This window comes from Sinocyclocheilus grahami, unplaced genomic scaffold (assembly GCF_001515645.1).
Source record: "Sinocyclocheilus grahami isolate Dianchi unplaced genomic scaffold, SAMN03320097.WGS_v1.1 scaffold203.1, whole genome shotgun sequence".
Lineage (NCBI taxonomy): Eukaryota > Metazoa > Chordata > Actinopteri > Cypriniformes > Cyprinidae > Sinocyclocheilus > Sinocyclocheilus grahami.
In genome coordinates this window covers 1,710,087-1,723,169 of record NW_015505382.1, presented here as the reverse complement: position 1 = coordinate 1,723,169, position 13,083 = coordinate 1,710,087, and the positions used below count along the sequence as shown (strand labels likewise).

The following is a 13,083-nucleotide window of genomic DNA, read 5'->3' as shown; positions in this document are numbered from 1 at the left end:
TGATTGGCCGAATACCTCAAGCGTGTGACGGAAATGTTACGCCCCTTACCATACTGTGATGCCCTGTCCGGCCGGAGCGATGATTCAGAAACATGAAAACCCATTATAAACGAGGCATTCGTTACATCCAGTGGGGACATAATTATGGATTATAATGACTTATACTGTCTTTTTACGCGTTGCCGCGTAAACATAAAACCATGTCTGCATTTGTGATCGGAGAAATGACAAACAACAAGCGCTACTCTATACTGCTCAAAAAACTCGCTTTAAATATAAAAAATATAAAAACTCTTTAAATATAAAAAACTTACTTACAATCTGTGAGTCAGTACAGCCGGCATTGTAGTCTACTCTACCAGGATCAGGAAACAGTCCTCCATAAAATGTGCTGCACACATCTGAATATTTGGGTTGAAGTGTTCTGGAACAGTGTTGTAAATACAACTTAACCACTGATTTCTAGTCGTGTCCATTTTTGGAAGGCCAAACAAAGTAGTTTTGCTTTCACAACGAAACACAGCGTCACACACGGCGGCCTACAGTGAGCGGCGGCAGCCTTGAGTGACCAGAGGCCGGGGGCTAGAGTGAGGAACGGCTAGAGTGAGCAGAGGCAGCGGGCTTGAGAACGGCGTGGCTGGCGGATTCAACGAAGGAGGCTTGCAGCTGGACTCCGCTTCGTCCACAGTGAAAGCCGATACGGTGACCCACAGCGCAAAGTTGTTGTATTTCCTCAGCAACCAGCAAGGATCAGCTCTAGGCATGACGAAGTGGATACCGTCTTCTTTTGGAAGACCAAACAAAGTAGTTTTGCTTTCACAGCGAAACACACAGCGTCTCCACGACATGGTGGCAGCAACAATACTACAGCGAGAATAAAAGTTACGTCTTCTTCCTTTGCGTGAACATTTGGGCAGCGTTATGCAAAATCTGCACAAATCTGTTAGAACGAGCCGTTTTAGGTAGGTGTGGCTGCTCTTAACTTTTATAAAGAATATCTCTTTGGATTTGAGACTTTAGTCTTTGCAACTTTACATATCTTCTTTATGCACCAAGAGCTTGTAAGACTCCAAAGAGAAAGGAAAAATTGAAATCGCATCATATGACCCCTTTAATAATCGTAATGCACTCAAGCTGAATAAACCCCACATTTTTTAACTGTAGTGTACATTTATATGTATTTATTTATTTGAGAACTTTCAATCAACTTAATGCATCCTTTCTGAATAAAAGTATTTTTATTTATTTTTTTATTAATTAATTGATTAATTAATTAATATATTTATTTTATTTTAACCATGGTAATAGTCTGTGGTCTTATAGGATATGCTTCAAAAATATGCAAATATTTTATTATGTGAACTGATTTTAAATTATATTGATAATCTATCATTATCAAGCTAAAAAGTTTTTAAACAGTCTGAAAAAAGCTGAAAACTCCATGAATTATTTCCTTGTGCAGAGAGAAACAGTTACTTTACGGAAAGATTAGTTTGGTCTGAGCATTTCAACACTGCCATCTAGTGGCACATAGTGCACAATATCAGTGAATGTTTAATTATCCATGCATCTCCATCAGAATGGAGCTTAATTCTAATGTGTAATTAGATCAACAATCACTCACCTTTTCCTTTGAAACCAGACGGGTGAATTTTCCTCCTCTTTCTGGGTGCAGATTCTGTATTGTTCTTTACCGCAGTTTTGACCACTGAGGCCACTTTAACTTGAGCAGATGAACTTTGGCTAACAGCTTTCCCCCAGTTCCTCTCAGCAGGTCTAACAGCACTGAGACTGCAGGAATCACAGGATGAAACAAAACTGAGAAAAATGCATGTCTACATAAGCAGTTCTAAACTGATTTAACTTCAGAACTTATTTTTTTCACCCTATCAGAACAGATCTGCAACCCATTTTTGCGTTGTGACTGAAAATGAGAACCACTGGTCTACATGATATAAATATGTGACAAAGTTTATATAAATAGATGTGAGCTCCTTAACTGTAATCCCCACTATTCATTGGCTTTCCTTACACAAAGAAAATATATTTCTGTATAAATTAAGGATCAATATGCATATTGAAAATATAAAGAATAATAATTTCATAATACATAAGGAATTTCCATTTTTTTATATACATTGAAAAATCCTAAAATGTTAATATTTGTTTTAGTAATCCCTTTTTTTCTGACATACCCTAACACATATTTTCATATATGAAATGTGTAACTATGCAAACAATGAAGTCATAAAAGTTTATGAATTTGTGCTCAGCTTTATGTAAAACCATGTGATAAATCATGAAAGAGAAATTCAGTGTTTCAGTATAACATGAAAAAATGTAGTGCCGTTTTTGTCTTCATTTCTACGTATATTTTTTTAAACATATCAATATATACTGGTCCATGCATATAAGACAAAATATAATATACAGTAGTTAGCTGGAAATGTATTATTAAATATATTGCATTATATTTTAAAGTATATTGCCATGCATTTTTGTTTCGTGAAAGATTCTATTATTCTTACTTGTTTGATATTACTTTGTGACTGTTAACATAGTCATTAATTACTGCTAACATAAATTATAGCACATGGATCATGCATTATTGCACTGGTCTGCTGTAACAGTTAATCAGTAGACTGTGGTTAATGTTGTGTGGTTTGTTTTGAAACGGTCATGCAGCATTAAACAGAAGCATTCCATTCATGTGCATTTTATGTGTTTAGGTTCTCTACTTTGCCTGCTGGCTCACGGCCAATGGCCTTTTGTCCCTGACAGATCTGATGTGTGCCACTGAAGATCTCTTCTCTCTGCCGTCTGTAGGTCTGGTTCTTTCTCTACAGGGCTTCTTTGTTGACGGCCCCCCGGGTAGGAATGGATCCTGTAGCCGAAGAGATTCCCTGTGAAGTCTGTTCCTATGGGCACAGCCGGAGGTGTTACATGGTTAGTGCACTCGCTTCTGACATGAATTCTGATGACAGAGTGATAGACAAGCGAACCCTGCAGGAAGCTCTCAAATTATCTTAATTCACTCAAAAAAGCTGATTAAATCCAACAATGAAGAAGCCAGAGTCAAGAGTTGCCAGAGCTAAACTGACATAAACGTCACACTACTTTAACATGAATTTGATGTATGAGGCTGGTGTTCTTCTTCGACTTCTTGTTAATTTGTTAATGATTTAATAACATTTCAGAAAGAGTGTCAATGATTAGGTTTAATTAAGGTTTTCTGAACATGCTGAAGGAAATCCCTTCTGACAGCCCAGCAGTATATCAGATGCTTGCAGCAGTGGGAGGTCAGAGGTCACAGTTCAGCACACAAAACTGCATCTTTCTAAGTTGAAATTGTACTCAGAATTGATGTTTTATTATTTCTGCAAATTTGAATTCTAATACATTAATACAGCTGCTTCTAATAACTTGTTGTGCTGATGAATAGAGTTGTTTCTGTCAGCAGAGGAAATCTCCACAGCTTTATCGTGTAATCATGAACTTGTGGCTTGGGCGCTTCGGTGATCATAGACACAATGGGCTGGGTTAAAGAACCATTGTACTGCTGAGATTACAAGCTGTTTTACTCAGCCTGAAAAATTGCAGCATTTCAAGCTGCAGAATTAAGCAATAAAACGACCAATTACGATCACTTCCATGTTCCGTCATTCCATAAACCGCCATAACTTTACACTGGCGCCAACTTATATTACACTGCATATGTATAGGAATCTGTGAACTTAACGGTCTGTATTTAGGGGGTTCTCGGTAGGCGTTTCCAAACGTACCCGAACATATTCCACAGCCGAATGTCATTTACACTTACCTTTCTCTGATGTCCATATTTTGCGAGTGTTGTCTGCTATAATCCATCTTCTTTAAAAACACAAATTCCCAGCTATTATGTTTATATTTACCAGCTCTGAGTGGGACTTTCAAACTGCAGAAACTGCCCCCATCCCGCTCTGAAGAGGAAGTGTGTGTGGTGCGCTGCAGACGCGCTGGATGGATCTCTCCGCCAATCCGAGAGCTGCATTTGAAACGCACGGAGTTTAACTGCATTTTCACTCATGTCTAAAACTCAAGGGGACTGCAAAAGTATTTGCCCCAAGGGAGTAACTGTTCTTTGCACAGTAGTTATAGCCTATTCCTTCTTTTACAATATTTTTGCTGGGCTCCAGTCATCCAAAAATATTTTTGTGTACTTTTTTTTTTTTTTTTTTAAACGTATCTCATAGTGTATGTACTTGTTTTAGCTCCACGTTTTTACTGTACTACAGGTGTTTCTTGTTTTCCTTCACTAACAGACTAGGTTATGTTTTTCAAGTGAGGCACAGTAGTGTCTTTAACCACTGAAGACGTTGTAGTTGCCAGGTGTCCAGAAAGAATTAAACTTTTTTCATTCTCCCTCTGGACTGTTAGCCAAGTACACAGCAATAATGTATGTCACTGGAAGTCACAGACTGGCAGTACAGTTTTTTCCCCTTGCAAATCTGTTTTCTTTGTTTGTCTGGCACATTTTGTTATTTTTGTTTAGTTTCTAACTTTTTCATCTCTATCTTTTTTCCTATCTTCTCTATCTTTTCCGTCTTTTAATCTCACAGTATGAATTTATATATCACCATTTGACTTTACACTCTTAAAAATAAAGGTGCTTCACGATGCCATAGAAGAACCTTTTTGTCTAAATGGTTCCATAAAGAACCTTTAACATCTGAAGAACATTTCTGTTTCACAAAAGGTTCTTTGTGGCGAAAGAAGGTTCTTCATACTATAAAAAGGTAAGAAAGAGATGGTTATTTAAAGAACCTTTGACTGAATGGTTCTTTGTGGAACCAAAAATGGTTCTTCTATGGCATCGCTGTGAAGAACCTCTTAAGCACCTTTATTTTTAAGTGTATTTCGTTTTTAAACTCTTTTTTTTATATACTCTTGAGGTGCAAAAGCCTTCCGTAAAGAGACAATTTAACAGTCAAATGTTTTCAGTTACTTAAAAATGGTCTTATATTATAGGTTACACTGGAGACATGTCATAATATTGCCACTGTCTTTTTGCAGTAATAGTTCTTGTTCAGCTATTAACAGTTCACAATTAAGTGACACCTCAAAAAAGGCAAAACAAAAGAAGGGCTTGTCGCTAAACAAGGATGGGATGTGGCTCATTATAATGTGAAAGCACTCATTTGTGTTAAGCAGTTTGAACACCTTTGGCCATCAGCACAACAGTAACAAGTCAGAGAGATCTTGGAAATGATTTCTTGAAATGAATACATTTCTTAAAATGTTTTAGTGATAAATGTAATACTTTAATTTGGAAAATGTAATAGCAATTTTAACAGCGAAATTACATCATACTACAAAGCAAGGTGAGGTTTTCCATTGCTAATCCAAATTTAAGAGGTATAATTGGAGAACAAGTTGTACTAAAAATATTTTTGTATTGTAAGTACAAATACATTTTTCAGTACATACATGCTGTATTAAAAGATCACATTTTGGTTGTACAACAGGAGAAACTGACACAGTTGTTAAAAACTAAACAAAAAGAACAACTAAATTTGCCAGTCAAGCAAAAAACACAGTTTTGCGATGCAAAAAAAACTTCCATTGACATACACTGTGCTTGGCTAACTTGGCTGGTATTAGGCCACTGTAAAAAATGACTGTGAATTTAACGGTAAAAGACTGTAAAAATGCTACAGTAAAAACCTGTTAAATGGTTAACGGTAAATTCCCCTACTATATACAGTGAAAAACTGTATTAAACATTACATGTATTGGACATTAATTTTACGGTAGTATACCGTTTTTTGGAAATGAAAAAGACCGTATAATTTACAGTGAATAACCGTAAATTGACATTCCCAGAATTCCCTGCGTTACATTTCAAATTTGATGTTTTTTTGTTGAAATAACTATGTTTCTTAGTTTTTTTCTTATCAGTTTTGTATATTAGGTTTGTGTGTTACACCTAATGTTGTTAAATGAATGTTTATTGCATTATTTCAGTTTCATGTGTGTTACCAGAACACAGTTTTGCGATGCAAAAAAAACTTCCATTGACATACACTGTGCTTGGCTAACTTGGCTGGTATTAGGCCACTGTAAAAAAATGACTGTGAATTTAACGGTAAAAGACTGTAAAAATGCTAATTACAATTATTAGTCTATTACAAAGGTACAAAACAGATGTCAGTACTTCAATAGGTTGGTGTATTAACATTATATCAGTTAATGAAATTACGGTATTTAACTGTAAATTTAAGTTAAAACCGTAAAACCTAAAACGTTGCTACCGTATTTTTTACGGTAAAATTCTGGCAACCACAGCTGCTGTTTTTTTACCATAAATTTTACGGATTTTTTTACAGTGTATACAGTATATAATTACAGGAAAAGTCAAGTTGTTACTGTCATGTACGGCACACCTCCTCCCTCACGCCAAAGCACTCCTGCTGTATTTCTATTGATGAAACAACTACATTATGTATTGCTGACCCACTTAACATAAACAAAGCCACACACTGTGAGTCAAGCACAAACACTTTGACCCTAAAAATCTGACTCCGGCTGAGACTGGAGGTGAATGAGAACTACATTACATACGTCTCCCTGATTAGCAATTAATATCAGTGATGCAGATCAAAATTGATTTCTGTAAAGAAATGTCTGTTTGTACACACATTTTTCCTCCCTATTATGTGAGGTATTTTCAAAAGCCATCTGGTCTTTAAAAACAGGCATTTCCTTGTGTGCTTTACAAAGTTATCTGTAGTCTACATCAACTGCACAGAGTATTCATTGGTAATTAGGGAATTCCCATCACCATCTAATTTCCTCAGCTAAAGCAGATGAACTGGTTTTGAACCTCTAAGAGGGTCAGTTGTGCTCAGCAGATATCCGTTCATAAAGCAGATTCATATTTGCATTGCAACTATTTCAAGTAATCCTGAAAAGAATGTATCAGGTTTTTCCACAAGAATTTTAAGCAGCTGTTTTCAATACTGAAATATTTCTTGAGCACAAATAGCATATTAAAAATGATTTCACAATATTACTGTTTTTACTGTTCTTTTGATTAAAAACAAAAATCTTTCTAACTCCTAACTTTTGAATGGTATATTTTATTTATTGAGAATTTAATGTGTATTAATAACTGTTTAGCTGAAGCGTTTTCATCAATAGTTAATTTCAAATATTTATATTTTATGGGTGAGACATTACAAATGCTATTCTGTGGAACATAGATCAGTGGTACTTATATGTGACCCTGGACCACAAAAAGTTGCACGGGTATATTTGTAGCAATAGCCAACAATACATTGTATGGGTCCAACTAATTGATTTTTCTTTTATGCCAAAAATCATTAGAATATTAAGTAAAGATAATGTCCCATGAAGATATTTTGTAAATTTCCTACCGTAAATATATAAAAACTTAATTTGTGATTAGTAATATGCATTACTAAGGACTTCATTTGGACAACTTTTTCTCAATATTTAGATTTTTTTTGCACCCTGATTCCAGATTTTCAAATAATTGTATCTCAGACAAATATTGTCCTATCCTAACAAACCATACATCAATGGAAAGCTTATTTATTAATTGAGTATAAATCTCAATGTAAAAAAAAAAGACCCGTATGACTGGTTTTGTGGTCCAAGGTCACATACAGTATATAAATGACAAAGTAGGGCTAGCAGTTACACTTTTCACTCGCTGGGTTCATTTTTGAAAGTCAGTTTCAAACCTTAAAGTCTTGAATGTAAAGTACATTTAAAAAATCACAAAACTCACTGTTATCTTCCACACAAAGACACTTTAATTTCATCACAAAGCATTGGCCAATTTATGACACCAGACCACAATAAGATACACATGGCAGCAGTAAGATTCACACGCACCCATTCCACTACAGAGTGGAGATTTTGGTGTTGCCCGCAGACCCCTCCATATACAGTATGTGTACAATCAGTTCATTTTCAATACAATGACTTCATTATCAATACTTAGTAAATGTACATGTCGACACAAGGCAACATAAGCACAACTCCCAGAGATGCACAACAAATATACATCAGCACAGTAACAGAATCTGTTCACCATATAATCAGTCAGAACAGATGCTATATTCATTTAAACTCATGTCAGGGTATGAAGGATTCTTGAATTTATTTATCAATAACATTTCAACCGCAGACCATTCTCTTTGGTCTGACATTTTCCACTACTGCATCAACAAATTAATAAATCGCATCAACTTGAAAGTATAAGTATAAACATAATTCTGAGACTTTTTTCATACCTGACACTTCATAATATATATATATATATATATATATATATATATATTCTAATATATGTACATTTCAATCAGACAGGACATATTAGTTTGCTAGGGAAAATACAAGAGACATATAACAAAAACAAACACTGTGGGATCAAATAACGTTCAAATTTTCAGGAAGAATACATTCACACACAGTACCACATAACAAGTGCAAAAATCGTGAAGTTTATTTTGTGTATCCGCTATTCTGTATACTGGCGTGCAGACAGGAATGTAAGCTTACACCTTTAGCTCGTGTGACACCTCTATATAGATCAAGTCGACATTGACTAGTGTGTAAACACAAACACCACACAGCATCTTCAGTATAATTAACATGGCAGTGACTTTGTATGTTGACAAGTCCACACTGGGCGTAGTATTCAGATGCCCATTACAATGTGATTAGTGTATATATTACAGACAGAGGGAATGAGCTTTCCCGCATTCTTCATTTATCTTTCTGACTTTTCTTTCAGCCACTTTATCCGTACTTGCTGCTGCAGTAACGTTCGGCATTCAGCAATCCCAGGATGCACTTGGTCAGAGGAAAAGCACAGAGAAAGAGAGGCAGTGGAGAGACAGAAAGAGAGGAGGAGGATGAGGAGGAAGGACTATTGGCTCTAAGAGTCAAATGAAGGATGTGGATTCTCACTGTGAGAAGGGCTTCCTTTGTTTGGACGGCTAAAAGACAAAAAAGAACAACAAATAAAACAAAAAAAAACGGAAAAAAGCTTGGGAAATGACAGCATGGATAGTAGAAAGAATGGGGTTGTCAATGTCAAGTGGGTATGATGGCTTGTTTTTGTTCACTTAAGTTAACTTTAGCACTTGTGAATGTAATGGTGATGACAAATGTGAAAAATATATAATATTTCTTTCTCTTTTTTTACATAGAATTTAACAGCTCCAGCTGTGAGAACATTAGTCTATATTTTTTCCATCTGCGGAATAATGCACGTGTGAGAATCATTATCGAGAAACATAATTATGCTCCAGCATTTTTTTAAAAATTTAATCCAGTTCTGAATATGCTTACATTTTTTTGTATGATTTACTGTTAACGCTTTTAATGTAAATCAATATCAGAAAGGTGCAATATAACATTCAGACATTAATAGGGACTATATTAAATCAGAGAATCTCAAAAACTTGTTAAAACGTGCTTATTATTAAACAATAAAATAAAATAAAAATCCAAACCGTTTTATATAAGGCAATATAAAAATCCTGAAGAGTAAGATGAAACTTGTTCATTGTTAAGAAATATGACTGCAACATAGAATTTAATGAAGCAGTAGGACAAGTAACATGTTTTTTTTTTTTTGCAGGTCACTTTTATTCAGGGGTTAAGAACTGGTCAAATGCTGGTTAAGGCTTAGTTGTTGCTAATAAAGTCAAAAACATGCCAGTGTCATCTAGCATCCATGTGCATAAATGTTGAAGCAAACTGTGAAATAGGCTGGAACATGGACAATCCCTGTGCGTTTTATAACTAGTGTTCTTCATTCCTAAATACAGGATACTGTATATGCTGGTAATGGAATACAATGGCATCACATCTGCGCTCATGTGAATGGTATACAGTTATTAGACCAATTTATAATATTCCTGGTGTATATTGTGTAAGAGTAAATACTCTTTCAAGTAAACATGTGATATGTTTGTGGACTGTGCTTGTGTGCATGCATGTGATACAGTGGCAGAGGGGTCAGTGTTTTCCTCTGTCTGCTGATCACCAGTGTTAATGCTCAGTGAGCGAGTCTCTGTTGGATCTGGTGGGGGAGGCTGGCGCTCTCCGACTTCAAAGATGACAACGGACAGATTAATGGACGCAGATGTATAAACAGGGGGAAAGACACACAATTAGGAACAACACAAAAGAACACGAAGACAAAGGCAGTAACAATGAACTCTAAAAAATGAACATATACTGTATGACACACAAGGTGGATTCATCAGAGATTCATGAACTACTAATGTCATGTTATTAAACACCTACAGGAATAATAAATCAGACTATACATTTATAATTTAGAATATTTAAAAATAATAATAAAACTTGGGATTAAAACTGTTTAAACCAATTCACCTGGGCTTGATGTTTCATGATAAACTATATGCAAGTTAGCAAAGCCATTACTGAACATTTGGCATGTTGTGAACAAGTCTCACAAATAAATACTTTCTGTAAAAAAAAAAAAATTAAGAAAGAAATTAAGCTAAATTATAATAATAGAAAAGTATCAGGAACACACATCACACAAAAACATAAACAGCATGCCATACACCAAGTATATGTCAAAAACCTATATGTGTTAAAAAGGATCTATATGCCCCAAGTTAAGTTAAATTAAATATAAAAATAAAACAAAATAATTGCATAGTCACAATAGTTCATTTATAATATACTTAAATACAACTATTGCTAAATTAAATATTAGTAAAAAATTATATATTATTAAATTATTATTTATTTTAAAACCATGTTAACTTAAATACAACTATTGCTAGAAACTAAATATATAACATACATTTAAGACTGAGTTGTTCAACCAGGTAACTCTTCCTTATAAAATTAATTGGCAGTTCTAAGCATAGTTTAAATTAGGACTTTAGAAAAATAAAATACTCAAACGAATTGACAGTAATAGACAGCCTGGTATACTCATATCTAGTGAATGACAGGTGTTAGGGAACAGCAGATGTTAACACATTTAAAGATAAACCATGCAAAGACGTGGTGATGTCACATAAGGACAATATGTCGGACATACCATTTGCGTAACTCCTCATTGGTCACTGATAGAAATTCTGAAACAATAACCGGAATCATTGTGGAAGGGATTTAGTGGGACTGAGTTTGAGGAGAACATGGGTCGACAGAAAAGAGGCAATGGGAGGAAGCAAAAATGTATCATCTCCATGGTTTGTCCCGTTTAACTGGTCAGTATTCCTCACAATTTCCTCCCAAACATGTATATCATGAGAGAATGATCTCACAAAGCTGATGCACTGATGTTACTATACAGTACAAACAATACATGAACTGAATGATTTAAAACAATGTTTGAATGAATATGCACATGGCAAGGAGATGGAGAAAGAAAACCAGCGTAGTTGAAAAAATGTGTGAGTGGTTTGTTAGTGCAGGTCTCTGAGTTGGACTGTGTGAGCTGAGAAAAAGTAATGGATTGTGACAGGCGAGAGAAGTAGAAATAGCAGGAAGAGTGTTACTGATCTGTCTTTCTTGTGTTAAAGACCAGGGATCAGGTCAGGGCAGAAGGGCTGTAAAGGGTGTAAATGGAGGGTAGTTTGTAGATCATTGCTCTCAACACCATTAATACTTGTATTACTCCCCACAGTACTCAAAACACATTCTATGGCCACTAGGCTGTATTTAATTCAATTAAATATTTCAAAGACCTCCTTTCATTTGCACGTGCACCATCTGAACAATTACACTGGAACATTATTACTTTTGTTTATATATCAGGTAGGTAATTATGTTTTGCACAATTACTGTATGAATAAACTTTCTCTCTGACTCACCTTGGGACACCTGGTGGGGCGCGGTTGGGACGAGAGGGGACCTGGGGCGGGGGGCCGCCGAAGGGGTCAGGAGAGGCTCCAGGTCTGGATGGCACAGGAGGTGCTCCAGCAGTAGGGGGTCCTGGGACGGTGCGTCCACCTGGACGAGGGGGCCCGGGTGGGGCCCGACGCTGGGGAGTGGGACTAGACATTGGAGATCTGTTGGGAAAATAAAAAGATTATCTATCTATCTAGCTATATAATTAACCATAAAAAACAAGGGTAGGGACTTTAAAACAACCAAAAACACAACTAAAATATTAACACTGGAACACAACTAAAATGTTAAAACATGCTAGCAACTTATAGAAACGTCTAACACATGCTAAAACATCTATTTGACAGATTGCATGGCCTTAAAGGATTAGTTCACACCAGAATTACAATTTTTCTGATAATTTACTCACCCCCATGTCATCCAAGATGTTCATGTCTTTCTTTCTTCAGTTGAAAAGAAATTAAGGTTTTTGAGGAAAACCTTTCAGGATTCTTCTCCATATAGTAGACTTCAACAGGGACCAGTTTGAAGGTCCAAATTGCAGTTTCAACGCAGCTTCAAAGGGCTCTACATGATCCCAGCCAAGGATTACTTTTCAACCACAAATCTTTTCCAACATGACTACATAATGCATGAAGTCGTGGACGTGCATCGCAGAGCTAGTGAAAGACGAGCATTTGTGGTTAAAAAGTATATAAATTTTCTTTTTTTCTTTTTCTTTTTTTAGAAAATGACCGATTGTTTCGCTAGATAAGACCCTTATTTCTTGGCTGGGATCGTGTAGAGCCCTTTGAAGCTGCATTGAAACTGCAATTTGGACCTTCAAGCTGGTCCCCTTTGAAGTCCACTATTTGGAGAAAAATCCTGGAATGTTTTCCTCAAAAACCTTAATTTCTTTTCGACTGAAGAAAGAAAGACATGAACGTAAAACATCCCAATTTCCAGCTTTTACAATTATTTCAGTCTTAAAACTACTTAAAATCTCAAAACTTTTTATGTTTTTAAAACAACTTTGATCTTAAAACTACTTTAAACCATAAAACTTAAACAGGCCTATTAAGACAATACCAAACAAATATTAAAGACCTCATGAAATCAAAATCAGTGTTTGTGAACAAATTATGGTTTAACTAGGCTAGGATAACGTAAAGGCAATTGGCTATTCAAAAA

The 13,083-nt window shown here is 35.5% G+C and overlaps 1 protein-coding gene across 7 annotated transcripts in view; it reads right to left on the bottom strand.

Annotated features, from left to right (window-relative positions):
* Positions 1-8,342: 8,342 nt before the first annotated feature.
* Positions 8,343-13,083, bottom strand: part of dnm1b (dynamin 1b) — a 46,412-nt gene continuing 41,671 nt past the window's right edge. For 4 of the 7 annotated variants that reach the window (XM_016285921.1, XM_016285922.1, XM_016285924.1 and 1 more), the window contains 2 exons: positions 11,877-12,074; positions 8,343-9,008 (listed from right to left, as the gene is read on the bottom strand). In XM_016285921.1, coding sequence (XP_016141407.1) covers positions 8,948-9,008; positions 11,877-12,074 — 259 coding nt within the window. In that variant the 3' untranslated portion in view covers positions 8,343-8,947. Of the gene's footprint in view, positions 10,127-10,848; positions 11,613-11,876; positions 12,075-13,083 lie in introns of those variants that run through there. The other 3 variants (XM_016285926.1, XM_016285928.1, XM_016285927.1) reach the window with 3 other exon arrangements.